Below are 19,956 nucleotides of genomic sequence, written 5' to 3' on the forward strand. Positions count from 1 at the left end.
CCTAATATACAGTACTCTGTGTCTGCTGGTACAATACTGTACTACTGTAACCTTTGCAATATTATGTATTCTGATTGGCTGTCCATTTCACCTCTTCCCCACAAGTTAATAAGGCCGTAAAAAGGAGAGAACTTGAAATGGCCAGCCAGTCAAATTACAGAATATTGAAAAGGTCAGAGCAGTGCAGCACACAGAAAAAAATTACGGAATATATGAGGCATTAAAATTCTTGTGACAATGATTATAACAAGAATGGAAAAGGATACCCATTTATGTTATTTCAATCTAGTCAACCCCATAGGATGATGTACCCAGGACAGCATTAATTTACGCACCACCAAGCTGCATGAATTTTATGCACCTATTTACACTGGTATTCAATAAAAAGGATGTGCAGCTGCTTTGGAACCCCTTTTGAACTGTACTTCTAATGATACAGAGACCCTTCAACTAGAAACACCCACCCACTAGAATGCTGTGTAAAGCTTTGCACTTTTTTTTACAATGATGTACAGGTGGAATGTATATAAGTTATAAAAGGATGTTTTTACTACATTACTTTTTTCTTGTTCTGCATATTCTTTTCTGTGTATGTAGTTAGATATTGTTCTTTTTTAACAGAAAGTGAGAAAGTAAATTTTTTTGGTAGCCTTTTTTGGTAGCCTTTAGTTGGAGGGTCTTTGAGTATCATCATAATGACACGATAAAACACAGAGATGGGGGAAGAGCTATATTAAGGCAGGATCCTTATGATCCATACCTACCAATATAGATAGCAGCAGTAAGTCAAGAGAGACAAAAGCCAGGCTTCATCCAGGGGTCTGAGAGGGGAAAGAATCATGAGGACAGGTCCTAGTGTAAATGAGGAGTGACTCCACTGAAGTCCGTGAAGTTACATTTGTGAAAAGGAGAAAAGGAGACAGCCTGACTGGAAGAAAGAACAGGAGTCCTTGTGGCACCTTAGAGACTAACAAATTTATTTGAGCATAAGCTTTCGTGGGCTACAGCCCACTTCATCGGCTGCATAGAATGGAACATATAGTAAGGAGATATATATACACATACAGAGAACATGAAAAGGTGGGAGTTGCCCTACCAACTCTAAGAGGCTACTTAATTAAGATGAGCAATTATCAGCGGGAGAAAAAAATTTTGTAGTGATAATCAAGATGGCTCATTTCAGACAGTTTGACAAGAAGGTGTGAGGATACTTAACCTGGGGAAATAGATTCAATGTGTGTAATGGCTCAGCCATTCCCAGTCTCTATTCAAGCCTAAATTGATAGTATCTAGTTTGCATATTAATTCAAGTTCAGCAGTTTCTCGTTGGAGTCTGTACTCAAAAAGTACTCCTGTTTGGTTTTTTTGCGGATACAGACTAACACGGCTGCTATTCTGAAACCTGACTGGAAGAAAGTCCTTCTGAGAGTTAATAAGATCAAGGAACCTGGGAAAACCAGGAACTGTGAAGAAGAGCTGTACATGTGTGTGTGGAAGGGTTCATATCTCTGAGAGCCGTGCAGGCCATTCAGGGGCAAGATTGGCAGGCTCTGGGGGAAGCTATTTTCTTCCTACCTGGGAATGCTCCTCCAGAATGGGCATTTCAGCAAGAAGCATCAGCGATTGGTCATGTCAGGCACTGACCGTTTGACCAAAGTGAAACAATTGCCCTTAAGGATTTAACAGTGTCTCAAGCTATTGTTCACAATGGAATATGGCACCCTCTGTAGGAAGCTGAGATTGGAACTAAGAGTGTGGTGGGGGAAAGGACACACATGAAAACTAGAAAGGGAGATGGACAATCTACTTTTACTCCCAAATAAGGACCAAGCTGAGGCAGACTAGGCAGGAATGACATAGGGTGATATGAAACGCTTATCATCATAGCACTTTCTGTCAGGCTGAACCAATGCGGCTGCATTTTCCAGCCCACTGAAAGCAAAGTTTATGCAGTGAAAAGTGGTAAAGCTGCACATTGCATGTCACTCCCAGCAGGAGAAATTTGAGGACCTGCATTTTAAAAATATTTTTCTAATATTTTATTTTTGCCAGTAGCTGTAAGTAGCTTGGCTGTGAATGGCAATAAGAAACTCTTGGTCTGTGTTAGGAAAATTGTTGGTGCTCTTCCGTTTATAAATATATAAAGCAGTGAAGAATCTGAATTGCCGTGTTGTTTAACTCATTGTAAATGTGCAAGTTCATTTTTGAGCTGAATAAAATGGTTATATAATTACATACTTCTCATAATTATCGAGTAATTATATACTTCTTATAATTGCCGAGTAATCATTCTGCTATAACTAGAACTTAATGTTACAACTAATTGTATAATTACTGTGTATTAATGCTGTTATCCTGACAACTTAGAACAAAGTGTTGCCTTGTCGATTTTTCCCCCCTAAACTGCATTTTTAAAAATAAGATAATATTGCTTGTTATCCATCTGGAAAGAGATTTTAAAAATAAGGAACACAAACAAGTGGGCAGAGAAATCACGTGTGTTCATCTAGGGCTTGTATAGTCTAGCATGAAAGGTGTTAACACATTTAAAAACCCTAGTGTAAACTGGGCAAGATACATTTTAACACATTAGTTGAGTGAAGTGAACCTTGGGGAGCCCGTGTTACAATACAAAAGTCTAATACATCTTGCTTTGTCTACACTAGGTATTTAAAATTTATTAATTAGAACATTTTCAATAGCAGGTTTAAAATATATACCTTTTACCATAGCCGAGACAAGCCCTTAAGTAGACTACATACATTGGGGCTTGTGTGTGTATATGGAGTTGGAGTTTGCACTTTACTGTGTTTTCTGTGCATTCACTGTTATTCATAAAACAGTAGTGAAAGCACAAATACAAAGAGAGACTGCTTCACTGAGAGGCATATAGGGGTTTGAGATGAATATACAGACACCCAGATCAAGCAATGGCCCCATGCCCCAATTCCCTTCTAGCAGGAGTAGAAAGTGTGAGGTTGCATAAGGATGGTCTCAGGTGAATAATGCTACCTTTGCAGGACTTTATCTGTACCTTTTGTGGAATGTGAAGAGGTGTTAGGCCAGTTGTCTTGTATGAGACAAAATGCGTCCCTCATTACGGCATGTAAAATAGGGTCTATTGGCATAGTTCTGTTCTCAGTTCCACTGGTGTAATCCGGATTAAATGTATTAACTTCAGTGAAGTTACTTGACTTGACGCTAGTGTAAATGAGATCAGCATCTGTCCCTATGTTCCACTGTATTGCTTAGTGGTAGTGTAATGGAGGCAGAATTTGGCCAACAGATACATTGGACTTCAGTGGAGACTGAAAAAAGGAATGCAAGACTAAACGTTAAAAACACAAGAGGAAGTAAACTTACAACACTTTAGCTATGGAATCATCAAAACTGCGCCCTAAATTCCACCCATGCAATTCGGTTGACATCAAGAAAGTTGCATGGCTGCAATTTGGGGCCAATACCTTTAAAATAAGTCAATTGCAAAATGTTTGCGAGAATCACCAAATCAGAGTATGGTGGCTGCATAGAGAGAACACTTACAGTGTGTGCTGGCCTGAGTTTACTACCATGTGTGAGGATGTAACTGAGTGTGTTGGAAGTGCTATTGAAAGTGGTGTTTGAAGAACTGCTTCAGCTTAACAATGTGCTCAATTTTAACAATGCATATTAAACATGCACAAAGAAAAATGGAACCCAGTGAGTGTTCAGAAAGGTGTAACTAGAACAGAATTTGATTGTATTATTATTATTTTGAAATATGTATATCTATTGTATTTTGGTTTTGCAGTGGACTCAGACTGGAGAACTGCTTTTGAGAATTACGACTCGTATTGCTTTTGTTCCAGATATTTTAAAATCCTACATCTTTCCATTCAGCTATTAGATATTCTATCTAATCAGATACTTGTCACTGTGGCATTTGAGCACTTCTGTGATGCTACCTCTGATTTTTATGCAAAATTCACATTGACTTTAGTGGGCGATATTGATGATGATAGTATTATCACATGTATAGCTCTTTACACATTCAAAACATTGGACAGTAAATGAGCCCAGTTTTGCCCTCAGATACCCAAGTGCGAATTCCATATTCTCCTCTCTCTTTCCTCAGGGGTTTTGGGGTATATGAAAGGGTTGGATTTTCCAAGAGGCCTATGGGACTTAGTCATCCAAATCTCCCAGTTCAACTGAAAGCCTGTAGGCCCCTTTGGATACTTCAGAAAATAGAATACTGTCAATCTTTCTTCCCCCTTCATTAGGTCCAAGATCACATTTAAGCCCAGGTACTTTTCAACCAGCGTTTGTCGTTCTCACGTATGTAAATGGGAGTGATCTACCGCTTTGATGGAAGTACAAATTTCTAGGCAGAAATCCTGGCCCCATTAAGTCAATGAGAATTTTGCTATTGACTTCTATGGGGTCATGATTTCATCCCTAAACTTTTTGAATGATCCTGCTCATTTGAACAGCTCTGAAGCAACTGTCAGAACACTAATGACTCCCAAATTTTGGCCCATGTTTTCAGCCTATAGCAATCTGTTTCTGTACATATATGGTTAGTTCTTATGATTTTATTCTTTTGGTACCTTGCAAATACCACAAACTGTTCGTGAAGAAAGGAGAAAATTGGGCAAAAATATTAAATGTTCAAATGGGGTCATTGCTTCCTCCCATTGAAGTCAATGGCAAAATCCCCATTGACACCAGTAGCATCAAAACTTGGTCCATAAAGAACAGAAATTGCAGTAGGTACAAAACCTAACTATTGTTCTCCCCACCTTTTTGTTTTTAACAGCTAATGCTAATTACACTATTGTAAATGGCACAAAGATCTTACACAGCAGCAAAGAATCCAACATATGGGTGCCCATTAAAGGACTGATTCCATTTGCTAACTACACTATACAAGTTAATGCTTCCAATAGCCAAGGCAGCGTGATAAGTGATCCCATAACACTAGCCATGCCTCCAGGGGGTAAGTAGAAAAAAAGTTCTGTTACTCTGCATGTTACAAATATACTGTTATGTTATGCTGTGTTGTTCTGTTGAACACGTTGTTTATTATTGCAATTGAGTATTTGAAGTTTAGAGGAACGTCTGCGTTAGCAACTGTTACTCGCAAAACTGTTGGGTTCAGCTTCTAATACATGGCTGGCCTTACCATGAGGCAAACTGAGGCGTCTGCCTCAGGTGCCAGACTGGGGGGGGGGGGGGGAGAGGTGCCACTAGAGTGTAGAAAATTGTGTCTGTTGTTGGTGCATATGTATTCTCTCTGCTCTAGATGCATGGAGATGGTGGAGTGCTGTGCTGGAGGAAGGCAGAATTGAGACCTTTCAAAGTTTTGGTCCAAGCGAGAGGGTATGGGAGCATCATTTGAGCTCCCCACCTCAGGTGCCAAAATGTTGTGGGCCGGCCCTGTTCTAATACGACCTATTGCGCATCTTAAAAACTGTAAGATATGAAGGCAGAAGTAGATATCCATAGGTTTGTGTGTGTGAATGTGAAATGTCCTGAGGTTTTTGTTTATTTGTGAGAGGCACTCAGCTAGCCTAGTGATTAGGCTAGTCTGATACAAGAACCTAGATAGGTGCGCACACTGCAGAGGGTAATCTGATTTTGTATAGAAAGTGTAAGCTATACACAAGAACAGCATTTATTGGATATATTTTGAAGTGGTTGGTGTGTTAATGGTAAAGTTCAGTTTCAGCAGCATACTGGCTGGAATCACACATTGGTGTAGATCTACTGAAATCAATGGAGCTATGCTAATTTACACCAGGTGAGGATCTAGTCCACTTTTGGTAAGTTATCTATCAAGAAGGGTTTGAAATATGCTTCATACCACAGCTGAACAATTACCTGCAAACATTTTATCTGAATACTCACTGAAATAAAAGCTTGAATTCACATCAGATGGGTTTGTGTCTTTTGCATTGTCTTTACATGAATATTCTAATGAATGAATTTTCTAACAGGAATGTTTGCAGAAACAGTGAAACATAAGTGAATATTCCTAAAAGTGAATTTTGAACCTATAAATGAGAGCTAAACAACAAGCTGATCCTTAGTAGTATATCTATGGAGCAAAGGACCAAGAACAATGCCAGGGAACCTACATATACAGTCAAAACTAGCCAACATAACACAAATATCAAATAATACTCACAGCGATATGTTTGCAAACAATGTACTGACCAAAAATTATTTGTAGGCAAATGTGTTGCAAATAAGTTTGACTAAGGGAAAATTGTAAACTGTGTATGGACAATTCTCGAACAGGAAAAGAGGATCAATTCACATAATATACCATATGCTTCTAATAGTAGACTCACCTCTATCCAATGCTAAGAAACAAAAATATAGTTTTATTATAATAAACTGAATCTGAGATAAATTGTTTATTGAAGCTATCCATTAACATCGCATCTAATCTGTGTGTGATTGTTCAGCTTTGAAGGAAGGAATCAGAAACTTAGTGCTGACAGTTTTAAAAAATGAAAAGATACAGGATCTCTGAAGATAGGCAAGGATGTGCACAAGTTTATGATAGCCATTAGGATATACTTTCTTTCATCATTAGATTGTTGTTGATTACAATTAGGAAACTTATAGCTTTGAAATTATCTTTTTTATGACCTTGTGGTAGTTTAAAAGCAATACCTCATTGATTAAATAGGTTTTAGTTCATGCTTCCTTTTACTTAATGATCTGAAAACATATTATCCTGATTTACACATAAAATCATGCTGAAAAGCATGTGGCATTCACTAGAATATGTGTGTTTAAGTAGAATTAAATTAGCACTGAGAGTTATTAAAGAAATCTTCCATACCATTTTCCAGTGGACTGTGAGCCATACTGAAATGAATAATAAATGAATCAGTGCATATGAGAGAAGTACTGTTATATATGACATTCTATAATCCATATTTACCTTTCCATTATGTTTTATTATAATCACTGTTTAATTTGAGTGCAATAACATTCTAATTCATAATGCTATATTCTAAGTGTAATAGTTATTTATCAGTGGGACACATCCTGTACATTGAAGTTATTAGGTGGAATACTGGCCCCATTGAAATCAGTAGAAATTTTGCCATTGACTTCATAGGGGCCGGAATTTCACTCATTGATATCAGTGGGAGTTTTGCTTGACCCCAAGGAATGAAACAAGGCTACAGGATTTGATTCTGCATGCTTATAGCTAAAAGCTGTGGGTCAAATTCTGGTAATTTATACTCATGCATGTCCTTAAACTGTGCATGTGATAGCAGGATTTGACCCTATCTTAGACCTCATCTTTTAAACTCCATGGTTCTTGATCAATGAAATTTAAGACTACATCAGTGGCAAATAGTGACAGAAGTATTGTTTCATACTTTCACAAGGGAGTGACAAAAATTGCTTAATTAAGTGATGTGTAGCAAAGATGTTGAAGAGTTATACTTAATACATCTGGAGATTCTTGGAGAGGGAAAGGGTTTTCTTTGGACAAAAGATTGCCTAAAAATGGAGGGTGGTCTCTTGAACACTACAAGTTTTATAGTATTTAGTAATGTATGGGGGTTGAGACCTAAATATATAAAGATTAATTATAGTCTTTTAGTGGGTCCAAAACTGTAGCAATAACTTTTCAAGGAGCACAAAAAACTCCACTGTTCAAAAATGTGCACTATGGAGAATACATTATAGAGTATGATAAAAGGCCATAAATCAGGTGGAAAGGTAGAGAACAAATGAGTATTCCATCTTAATAGTCACAACAAATCAATACTATTAAATAGTGGGTATTTTTTCAGTTGATTCACTAATTTTCAGGCAAGGTGTCTTTGTTTTCTTTGATTTTCGTTTAAAATATATTCTACTTTATTAAGCCACGTACTATTATGCATATTGATCTTATCAGTTGCTTAAGAAAATGTATCATCTTAATTTCTGGGAATGCAGTTCCTTGAGTTTACTTAAAATACCAAACCGAGTTGCAATGCTTAAATTCAACTCTAAAAAAAAAAAACCCTCTCAGAAATAAAGAATATATTTTATATAAGTGCTTGACTAGAATTGCAATTCAGGTTCAAGAGTTCTTGGAAAAGAATTAAAAAATAAAATAAAAATTGAATCCAAATGTTAATCCATAAATATGAAACTTTCTTTTGACCCTTACCCTGTAGCGGTCCGGAGTTACTAATGGGGTTAGGATTTCAACTCTTAATGGGACTTGGTGCATTAGTGTTTTGTATGCATGGAATTCAGCATTCAGTTTAATAAGTGGTTGACATTGGTGATGTCCCTTAATTTGCTTAAATCTAATTGGCTCTTTTATCAGTCAAACCTGTATGGATTGGCAATTGATCAGAAAGGGTCAGCCATGACTGTGCATGTAGTTAAATGATGGAACCACAAGTTAAAGTCACTTTTGCATAATAATAAGCTGAAACCAGGAGAACAAATTATCTTAGAGTTGGAAGGCAAAGAAAGCAGAGAAGTTTTGCAGGATGTTCAAGTTCAGAACAAAGGCATTATGGAGTGTATAAATTTTAAATACACTGCATTTTGCCTCAAGACTTAAAGCTTTTTTTTTTCCAGATGAACTGAAATCTTGTCTGAAACTGTCTTTGTTACATCAAAGAACTGCACAGAAAGCGAAAAGAGACAGAAGAAGCATAAAAGGGCATAGTTTAAAATGATTAGTGACAAATTTCATACCGCAGAGGTAGAAACAGATTTCTTCTGAGTTTTATATTTTCCCAAAAAGAATAAATTCATTCTATTTATCTTATCCTAAACTGCTTTGGTAGAAGTTGTAAAAGATACTGTGTTAACAAGCCTCAGCACCAGTTTGAGGATTTAAGCTAATAAAAAATGCTGGAAATAAAATTGTTTTAAAATTATTGGAATTAGCTAAATGCATTTAAGGTTTGAAAATGATATCAAAGAATACAAAATATAAACTGCAAACAAAATCCTCTTTACATAGTATGCATGTATTAATAATTATGATATATTTGTGAAATGGTAGCACCCAAAGACCTCTATCAGCATCAGGGTGACATTGCACTAGGTGGTGTACAAACAGAGAGGAAGATGCATACAATCACTGGTGCAAAGAGCTTCCAATCCAGTTAGACAAAAAACAGTTGAAGTGTTGTGGAAGGGATTACAATATACTGTATTTGTAAAATGGAGACAATAATACTTCCGTGCTCTCATTTTTCAGTTGCCTTGTCTATTTGGATTGTAAGCAAAGATTCTCTCTGAATATGCAATTGTACAATGCCCAGTTGGTGCCTCTAGCTGAAACTATAATAAAAATAACAAATAATTATAATAAATAAATAACATCTGAGCAAAATGATCAGGGTGATGGCAGATATTCTCCTTGTGCCAGATTTGTGTCCTATTTTTGTACATGTTTGTTTTATTTATTTACAAACACTTAGTTTTAGATGCTGTGTTCTTTGTTTTTTTCAGGACATTTAGGGTTGAAGTGTGAGAAAGGAAAGGATTGTTGGAGTGAGACAGGGAAACGGAGCGGGAAGGAGGTAGAGGGGAAGGGTGAGAGGAAGGAAGGTGAGCACAGTTGAGAGGCAGAGTGGCCTGGGGAGATGCTGGGTGTCTGTGGTGAGAGAGGGGCAGGATGAAGGGCCATCAACCGTCAATGGCAAGACAGCAAATGAGGAGGGAAATTCCAGAGTGGGGTGGAGTGGATGATTCAGGAGTCTGTGAAGGCTCTTCCTGGCTGCTGGTGCGGTATTCCATGTGGACAGAGGAGGGGAGGCCAGCTGCTTTGTGGAAGGAACCCCCTAGGCTTCTGAGCTCCTTCTGGTTGTTGTTCTTGTTCCATGTGAAAGAGGGAAGAGTAGCCACTAGAGCTGGTTGGAAGGTTTTCAGTGAAACAGATGTTCGTCAGTGTGATGGAGTGTGTACCCAACACAGGCCCTGACAGGGTTAATATGGACCCGAGAGGACAATTAACATACCTGGCAGATAAAGAAAGCCAAGCTAATTGGCAATGAAGACCAGCTGGAGAGGGGCTGGTTGCAGAGACGCCAACTTCCCGTGTTCCCCGGGGGTGCTTGACTCCCGCTCTTCCCTAGGCCCCACTCCCATTCCATCCCTTTCCCCCACCTCCACCCTGCCACTTCAGACCCATGCCCCGCCACACACACACCCCGCCTCTTCATTGTTTTACCTCTGAATGGAATGGAATAATGTTGGAGGTGGTGGGGGGATTGTCCTTTTTGCTACTCTGTAACTTTTCCAAACTTCTTGTTTTAAAAAGTGAGAGTGGCAACAGGGAAAATATGAAAACAGAAAAAAATAAAAAGTGAAATAAAGTCGTTTTGATCCTCATTTTGTTGCATTCAGTGGCAAAAGGAAAAACTCAAGGTTTTGGTATTTTGAAATATCAACATTATAAAATACTTAATTTTGAAACCTCTGATATTTCAAAATAGCAACAGTTCCAGTTTGGATGAAAAACTGGAATCTTTTTAAGAAACAGAAGGTTCTCAGAAAAGTTTTCACTTACCCCAAAAAAAATTTGTGTGTGTTTGCGGGAAGGGGTGTTAAAAAGTTTTGAATGAAAATTGTGATCACCGTTCAATAAGCAGGCAGTGTCTGAGGAGAGAACATGCTAGCCCTATGTCATTCAGCAGTGTCCTGCTCAATTAAGGAGTGACAATGATAAACTGTGTGAATAGTCCAGCTTTTGACCATAAGGATGGTGACTGTGGCATGGGATATGAGGGTAGGGCTGTAAAAGTGTTTATGTGGAAAAGTAGGAGTTGTTCTCATGTCTCAAATGAAACAAAAATCCCCCTCTAGCCTCAGCTATATTTATCTGATTGTCACTTTCATTAGTTCCCTTTCCCTCTTTTATCCCCATCTCCCCCAGTCTGCTCAGCAAATCATTTTCAGGGAGCTGATATTGGGGTGGGGGGAAGGTATCATATTTTCTAGCTGGCCTAAGACAAAGTGCAAATGAGGGACAAGAGGAGAACAGCTGAAAGGCCACATTTTCAAATTCAAATGGGAGTGGGGCACAGCGGTACACCTGCCTCACTGAATTTGAGCCAATCAGGGGCCAATTTGAGCCAGCTGTTCTAAATTGCTCCTTGTTTCAACAAGCCTCCACTCTCTGGTTATCATCAGTTCAGTGGCCTTCTAGCCACACCTCTTTCCTCTGATCTGGCCTGCAGGAGCCCTGTCTCCGGCTCCATCCTTTGGGAGCTGTGAAGGGTGTGGCATAGTTATGGCTAAATCACCTAAGGATTCTCTATACACTCAGGCAATCACTGCTTAGCTGATTACATCAGTTTTTAGGCTACTTCCTCCAGAAGCAGTGTAAAGCAGCTGGAGTGAGGAGGAGGAGGTGATCAAAGACCTGACCCAGTATCTGCAGCTTTGTACGATTTGGGAGGATCTGGATATTTGTACTGGATTTGGGAATGCAGATGAGACAACACATCAAACAGCTCAAGATAGTACATTATAAAGGTACAATTAACCCAAAAGCTGATGTGGTCAGTTACCAAGTGATTGCCCCAGCGCATGGTGAATTGGGTGGCTTAGCTCTAACTAAGTGCAGGGGGCTCACTCTAGATTTCTGCAAAACTTTAGTCATTAGCATGAGTTTTAAGTGCTGCACAGTCTTGCAGACAAACTGCACCAGAATATATTTTGTGCTAGAGAACTAGAAACTGGATAGGAACACAGAAAAATATATAAAAAATATGGAAACTAGGCTGTTGTGGGATTTAGCAGCAGATGGTATTTTAAAATGACAGCCTCTCGCCATATAAACTTCTTGTCAGTCCTATTCAACTGTGTATAAAACAAGGGCACAATTTAGATGATGTATGCAATTTATAGATAATCTGAGCCTATTTGTGTACTGTTTTTTCATTCAGTGTAATTCTTACCAAGACTGTTAAGAACTACTAATAAAGTTGTCATGCTTTGTGATATATTCAACAATAAAGATATTTATGTTCCTAGTGACAATATATAGAAGATGTGTGAGAAATCACATCATGAATTCTTTCTTTTCAGCTGTTTTCACATATATATATATATATATATATATATATATATAAGTTGTGGGGGTTGGGAACCTATTTTTTATGTTGCTGCAGTAGCATGATTTGAGCCCTTTTCTACAAAGCTCCTTTTATTTTATTTTATTTTGGACAGCGCTTCTGAAGTTTCCACGACAAAATGGCATTTTCATAAACTGGAAGTCAAGGCCAATTTCTGGTTTTTGTCATTTACTTTTTGTACTTCCTGCATTAAAGCAGTGTGATTGTAGAAGTTATGCTACTTATAAAACATTTGACTAAAGCACCAACTTTGTGTTAGTGAGCGCAGTAAAGGAAGCTTTGAAGTTCCTCTGCTTACAGTGGACTTTATAAGCCTCCAGCAAAGTTCTGCCAGCCTAACACGTTTACATAATCTCATGTGGTTTACATGGGGGGGGGGTGAAAGAAATTAAGGGACTCTCTTACCAGCTTCCTGAGGGCAAGAATAGAAGGGAGGGGAGAAATCAAAACCACTATTTTTTTCCCTCTTCACCAGGGGATAAATAGAGACACATTGTTCCTTAAGAATCATTGCCATAAAAGTATTCTTGCCTTTATATGTTTCCTTTCTGATTAAAATAGCCCCTATATGGCTGGCATTTTGTTTAGTTTAAAAATAAATCTGATCCTATCTTTAACTTTCATTTGGTTCTTAAGTCTCTTCAGAATTCATGCTATTTTTTAAAAGATATTTCTTTATTTTGGAGTCACATCTGTCATTGGATATTGACCTCTCCCTACTTAATTTATCATTATCTCTCTGCTCATGAAGGAGCCTCCTCAGTGCAATTCTTAACTGGCTGGGCACACAGGAGAGAGTAAGCTGCTCCATGACGAGGTGAAATAACTTGCTTCTTTCTCAAAGCAAGGGGAAACCAGTGGAGAACCTCAGACTGTCTGTGCCACAGTACATTCTCTGGTCTGCTCATGACAAAGCACAGTTAAGGTCCTTAAGGTCGCAATCGAGTTCTTTGTGAGTCCTGCCAATAGCATTGGATACTGACCCCCATGCCGTTTTTTTTTCTTCTCACTATGACTTTCTTTCCTTGTCTGCATGATTGTACACACATACATGTGTATTACACTTCTGTCTGTAACTTTGTCTGTGTACAGCCCCTGATCTCTCCCTCTGACACAAAAAAAACCACCCTCCCACTTAAAAAGGATCTGGTCAAGGGATGGCTTCCCACTGAAGTTATTATCCTAATCACTCACGATGGGAGAGTAAGGGAGAAGGCGGGAGAGAGAAATTACACATCTCATGTCTCAATGGCACCATTCAGCACTGTCTTAATCTTTATATAGCGATTTACTGTTTTTAAAGCTCCCTGCAAACATTCACTAATTAGCCCTCAACACTCTTGTGATGCAACTGTGCCCACTTTATGGCCACAGAGGCTTACATTCTGCTCCGGTCACAGACATACAAGCACTGGGGTTTCACACATGACACCAATGCTGAATTTGGTCCTAGGCCACAAAGGGAGTCAGTGTCTGAGCAGAGAACTCAGATCATTGCCTGAGGATAGATTTCTAGACTCTTCTCTGGGAAGGTGAATCATTTGAAAATGCAAAATGCTATTGTTACTGTGTCACAGCTTCACCGACCAAATGACTCACTCGTAGCTCTTTGATGGGTCCCACCGCAAGAAAAACTGCAGTTACTTTTCTTCTGTTTTTTGTTTTGTTCTTCTCAGAAGTTTTGAGGACTCTGTAGAACTATATCTCAGACAATCACTCTTAGGAAAATTATCATTTTCAGAGTTTTGTGTGAAAACTCAGCCAGGAGACTCCTGTTGATTTTAGTGTGAGTCAGGCAGCTAAAAAACCTCCACAATGGTTTTGAAAGCTTACTCCTTAAAATCAATGGCATGGTCTCTTGGTTTAAAAAAAGGAAGTATTAAGTGCCTTTTAAATTTCTTGAAGAAAACTGGAATGAGTGTTTTCATGAGTCTTCCTTTCCATCCCTTAATATGCTGTCATTTATATATGCAGAGTTGGCAGTAGTGCCTCTGCTTATGTTTCGGGATGCTGGGCAAAACACAGCCAACTTAGCTTGGGCTTGAATACGTGCAACAGTGAAACTAAGTGTTACAACCAATTAGGCTAGGCCAGCCAATTTTTGAACAAGAAACCAGCAAGTCCTTGGTAGTCAAGATACTGAGGGGCAGATCCTCAATGGTATACATTGAGTGCTTACGTCCATTACCTCAAATGGAGCTATGGCAGTTAGCACCAGCTGAGGATCTCGTGCCAACAGTGCATTAATGAATATACGGTATATTTGTAATATGTCTTTAACAACAGAGTGAATATCAAAAAGTGACTATCATATTTAATAATTGTATTGAGATCAGTGAATAGAAAGCATTGTAGGCTCAATTGTACTGAGCAAGCCTAGTTCTTCTGCCCCAGGAGAAGACCAGGAACTGGATTATGACTGCATCACAGTCTGCTTCCCGGTTCCCCTTTTCTCTAGGTTATCTAGCCCTGAATTTGACAGAGATTATTTCTCTTGGGGTCCTGGCTAAAATGGACTATTTTTCTTTATTCAACATTATTATTAGATATTGATGCAACCCTGATTGCACCTCAGTGCTGCAAAGCTAACTTGCAACTTCTTTACTTATGGACCAGACTCTGATACCTTTGCTCAGAGCAAGTAACATCTTACTCATACTGCCAATCAAATGAATTATTTCTCAGTGTGAGTAAGTTTCAGAATCTGGTCCTAAATTGGCTATTTTCTATGTAGGCAAATCTGCTCTACAGTTTGCTGATTCCATTAGATTAATTCCCCCCCACTTCCTATGATATGCACATGTTTTCCCCATTAGCACTCATGGGTATAGAGGCACAAGCAAATGTTTAGAAGGGAAAAAACCGCAGAATATGGTGATTTGCTCTTTGTGGCGCTGACTATATCACTTTATATATGAATATAAAGAAAATTGCTAACAATTGTGATATATTAAATAATAACTGAGAACTAATTCAGGGATCAAAGATGCTTTTTGGGAGAAATCACTTTACCTGATAGGAAAATCATTACCTTTTTTCCCAGTTTCTCATATTTGTACTGTATGTCTTGGAAATATCATTCCCTAAAGTTTCTGAATCTTGATGTTTAATTGAACACAAAGGTCTTTGAGCAGCACAATGGGAGCGGGGAGCCTGGTTTGCTGGTAGAACTGTATAGACAGAAATTGAAATGTACGTGTTTTTTTCTCATTTATCAAAGAAGTGCAAGAATCTAAACTGACATTTTATATCAAATGAATTATGAACTGTGTACTGTGTACCTAAGGGAACAACAACCAAATTACACTTTTCTTTAAAAAAAAATAATAATAAAGAGAGAGAGAGAGAAAAAATAGGCTTTTAATAAAATATACAATCATTTTTGGTATTTTGTCTGAACCTGCCATACTGAACGTGTAGTTTTCTTTTGTAAACTAGAGCATACAGGCTACTTCAAAGGGTATATGCTTTACAGAGAATTGAAGTCAGTAGGTTAAGATAATCCACAAACTAGCATTTCCACTTAATATTGTTGCTTTGATGGGTTTGTTTTCAGTCCTATTCACCTCTGGTAAGCAGGAAATGATATTCTTCTTAATACTAAAAAATAGAGTTTAACTGAAGAAAGTAGTAAGATAATTTCTTAGCTTCTATTTGCTAAAATACAGTTGTAACTAAAAGGAGATTTACAGAAAGTTAAGATTTACAAGACACTAGTAAACCATTTAGGGGTAAATTTTCAAAGAATTATGTATGCAGTTTTCAGGTGCATGACTTGCATTTGTATTAAATGGATAAAACTTCCTATAACCAGGGAAAGGAAAGGAGGTAAAGACCCCATGAAGTCCAATGGGAACCAAGTTATACCAATTTATAACCATAGAAGATGTTTAGATGCTGCGGTGCTGGGCCCTTAAACTGTAAGGTAGATAGGAAGGGAATGGCTAAACTCCGATGCATTCTTTGGGAATGTATCCCTTTGTCTTCATGGTGCTTTTCAGTATAAATTTTCTTATGCACCAAACCCAAGAACAGGTTGTTATTCTTATACACCAAAAACTTACTTTACCCAGTTAAACTCCAGAAGATTAAGGAAATTGGTATGTCTGTAATCTCATGGTCCAACTCTCTGTACTTCTCACAGAGTACTAAACTTGAGTAAACAGTGGAAAAGCTTATTCATTAACATGTTCACAGAATCTGAATTATAGTGAAGCCAAACCACCTTTATTTATTTTACAGTAGCACCTTGAGACTCAAGAGCCAAAGCCCTAGTGTGATGTGTGTGATGCACATTACACATATTAAAAGATAGTCCCTCCCCTGAAAAGCTCACAGTGGACAAGACAAATGACGATTGGGAGAAAAGAAGTGGTATTGTTAACCTTATTTAACAAATGAGGATCTAAAGTATAGAGAGACAAAATCTTCGTCCCGAAAACCCTTACACATGTACTTAACTTTCAGCACCTGAGTAGTTCTATGGATAGTATCCACATGGTTATGTTTAACCACATGAGTAAAGGTTTACAGGATTGGGGCCTTTGTGACTTGCCCAGGGTTGATACAGGCAGTCTGTGGCAAAGGCAGGCACTGAACTCAGATCCCCTTAGCCACAAGTCTGTCTTTCTATGTCACCATCTTCAGCCTCCCTTCTCTCCCCTCTTCCACCCCCCACCCCCCAACCCCCATGAATATTCAAGCAAACTTTTTGGGGGCCGGGGGGATTGTTTTTTTTCCCCTGAATGTTTGAGGAGGGCATTTGTGTGCAAATGAGTATGTTCACACGCAGGGCCAGCTCCAGGTACCAGCTAAGGAAGCAGGTGCTTGGGGCGGCAAATGGAAAGGGGCAACACGTCCGGGGTCTTCGGCGGCGGGTCCCTTAGTCCCTCTCTTCCTTTGTGCTGCCACTGAAGTGCCGCCGAGGAGGAAGAGAGGGAGCGAATGACCCGCCACCGAATTACCACCGAGGAAAGAAGCGGCATGATTGAGCTGCCACCAAAGTGCCGCCGATCGGCTTTATTTTTTTTTTTTTTTTTTTTTTTTCCCGCTTCGCCGCTTGGGGCGGCAAAAAAGCTGGAGCCAGCCCTATTCACACATGAACAATTATATTTGCTCACGAAGTGCTCACTTGGCCACTGTGTGTACACGCAGTTACTTGATGTGAATGTGACAAGACAGAATTGATTGTAAAATTTACTTGACAGCTAATAAAATTGGTTTATATCTTTGTGTCTCCAGCATGCAAGGAAGTACTCAGATACTGTAAAATTTGCTAGCCAAATATATAATGCTCTAACCTGTGAAAAAGAGGACCAAAAAATATTTGATGTGTCATATGATTTCCTGGTCCTGCTTATCTCCCACTTTATCTTTCTCCCTGCAGGGCCCTCAATCTTCTCCCTGAGAGATTCAACACCCCAATAATACTTTTTTTAAAAAGAATGATCTGTGTGCAGAAAGTTTCCATACAGAAAAAAGAGTCAAAGTCAATGGAAATGTTTTTTGTTACAGATAAGTTTTACTAGCTGTGCTGAAGCTAAAAGATTGTAAAGAAGTTAAGACTAGTTTTGAACTTGTAGTCCAGATCTTTCTCTATTTGCACAGTGCATACTTAGCAGTCACTTCTCATGTTAGTTATTGGATCCTTCATGAACAATAGCCAGCTAAACTTTAGGTAACTGGCCTCTTATTCTATGGGTGATAAACAGGTGAGATTAACTGACTCTCTTTTTGTTTAGTAACAGTGGGACAGATTCTTCTACACTTACTCACACAAAATAGCACTTCACTCCCATGAGTAGTAGGGATATCATCTATATGGGACTATTAATGGAGTAGGATGCTAGTTGATATGAATCACAGTATCAGAATCCAGTCCAAAACTGTGACTGGTTTTTAAGGGCCAGATTCTGCTACCCTACCATGTTGAGTAGTACCTTGTTCTGCAAGTATCTGGTTTGTGGCATGTTTTGGTTATTAATATAAACAATGGGCCATGTCGTTCCTTTTTAGTCAAAATGTAAGATATTTGTTTTCTCTATCCTTTTCATGTATAAACCACAGCACATTGGAGCATTCAATTAAATGAAAACAGTAAATAGTTTGCTTTCAGGTGAAGTTGTAGAGCAAATGCCCACACATGTAAATATGAAAGGAGAAGAGAGAGAACTTCTTGATCTTGTAAATTATTAGTGTATTTATGAATGTCCAAAGGGAGCACCTTTGCAAAGAGAAATTCAAACATTATGGGGAAGAAGAATTCTGATGTGCAGTTTTCAGTTGAGTTACAGTAAGTGCTTGTTTTATGCATTTCAAGAAGCTACCATAACTCTGTTTTCAAACAACCTATGAGGACAGCTATATGACCATCTTTGTGAAATTGACTTTGCATGAGCCACATTATGACCTTAGTAATCTATGCACAACAATTAACCAGAAAAAACTATCACTAATGCAGGAATTCAGGTTTAAATATGATAAGTAGGAGCCAGTGAGCTTTAAATATTTTCCTTTAATAAATCTATACTTTTATTCTATATAAAATAATTTAATAAGGACCAAATCCTACTGTGTTGCATGGATAAATTACTAAGAACATAACGGCCATACTGAGTCGGACCAAAGGTCCATCTAGCTCAGTATCCTGTCTTCCGACAGTGGCTAATGCCAGGTGCCACAGAGAGAATGAACGGAACAGGTAATCATCAAGTGATCCATTCCCTGTTGCCCATTCCCAGCTTCTGGCAAACAGGGACACCATCCCTACTGGTAGTAGAAGATGTAGGAAATCTTTCTTTCCCACTCAGCAGGTGGGGAAAGAATGATAAGGGTGTAAATTGCATGTCATGGTGTCAGGCACATCATGGCTGGATGGACTGTGATCTAGTGACCACAAGTCCTGCAGTCACCTTCGGTATACCCTAGCTTTTCAAAGAAACTGTAAGTGTGCAACCTGCTGTGTGGTGGTTTTACTCCAGCTGTTAGGTTCAATATTACTGTAAAGCTTTTACCGAAGCCTCAAAGCAATACATTGCTTTAGAAAGGTTCAAATAAAAAAAATAGTACTGAACTAACCACAGTGCCAATCTATTTGCCCTACTTTATCGTACCTCTTAAGACACATACCAAGGACAACCAACTGAAGCTAATGTTCCCATTAAAACTATCATCAGGTGGTAATGGTTTTGTTTGTTACTACCATAGGCTAGATTTGAACCAACAACCTAGAATTAAAGGCTCTGTAGGCTGCTTCCAATTCCCTGATATATCCACTGCCCCAACAAAAAATGTTCAGACTGTAGATCTCTTGTTCTTCAAAGAAATCCAAATAAGCTATTGTACCCCAAAAAAGTATAACAAATGAGAATTTCAGCCCTGAGGTTCCCTTCTTAAGACCGTTCATAAAAAACATGCAGCTAACACACACACACAGTAGATGGGCAGGATCCTGTCCCTTCTTTTGCCACGAGCACTCTCTGAGGTAGAGAAAACGTGCGGTTATGTTGTTTGCAAGACTTTGGCTATGTCTACACTACCACGGTAAGTCGACTTAAGTTACGCAACTCCAGTTACGTGAATAATGTAGTTGGAGTCGATAGTTAGGTCAACTTGCTGCGGTGTCTACACTGCGCTAGGTCGACGGGAGATACTATCCCGTTGACTTGCCTTACTCTTCTTGTTCCTGGTGGAGTACCGAGGTCAACCGGAGAGTGCTCTGCAGTCGATTTAGTGAGTCTTCACTATGCCCGCTAAATCGACCCCGCCGGTGCATCGATCGCCAGAGCGTTGATCTGGCAGTAGTGTAGACATAGCTTTTATGTGGGGAGTGGAAAGGATTCCGTCATCC

General features: G+C 38.8%; 1 protein-coding gene across 1 annotated transcript in view; it reads left to right on the top strand.

The window, feature by feature from the left end:
• Positions 1 to 19,956, top strand: part of USH2A (usherin) — a 584,327-nt gene that overhangs the window by 366,592 nt on the left and 197,779 nt on the right. The window contains exon 39 of the mRNA XM_065589441.1: positions 4,799 to 4,978. Within this exon, the coding sequence (XP_065445513.1) occupies positions 4,799 to 4,978 (180 nt within the window). The remainder of the gene's footprint in view (positions 1 to 4,798; positions 4,979 to 19,956) is intronic.

This window comes from Chrysemys picta, chromosome 3 (assembly GCF_011386835.1).
Source record: "Chrysemys picta bellii isolate R12L10 chromosome 3, ASM1138683v2, whole genome shotgun sequence".
Classification (NCBI taxonomy): domain Eukaryota; kingdom Metazoa; phylum Chordata; order Testudines; family Emydidae; genus Chrysemys; species Chrysemys picta.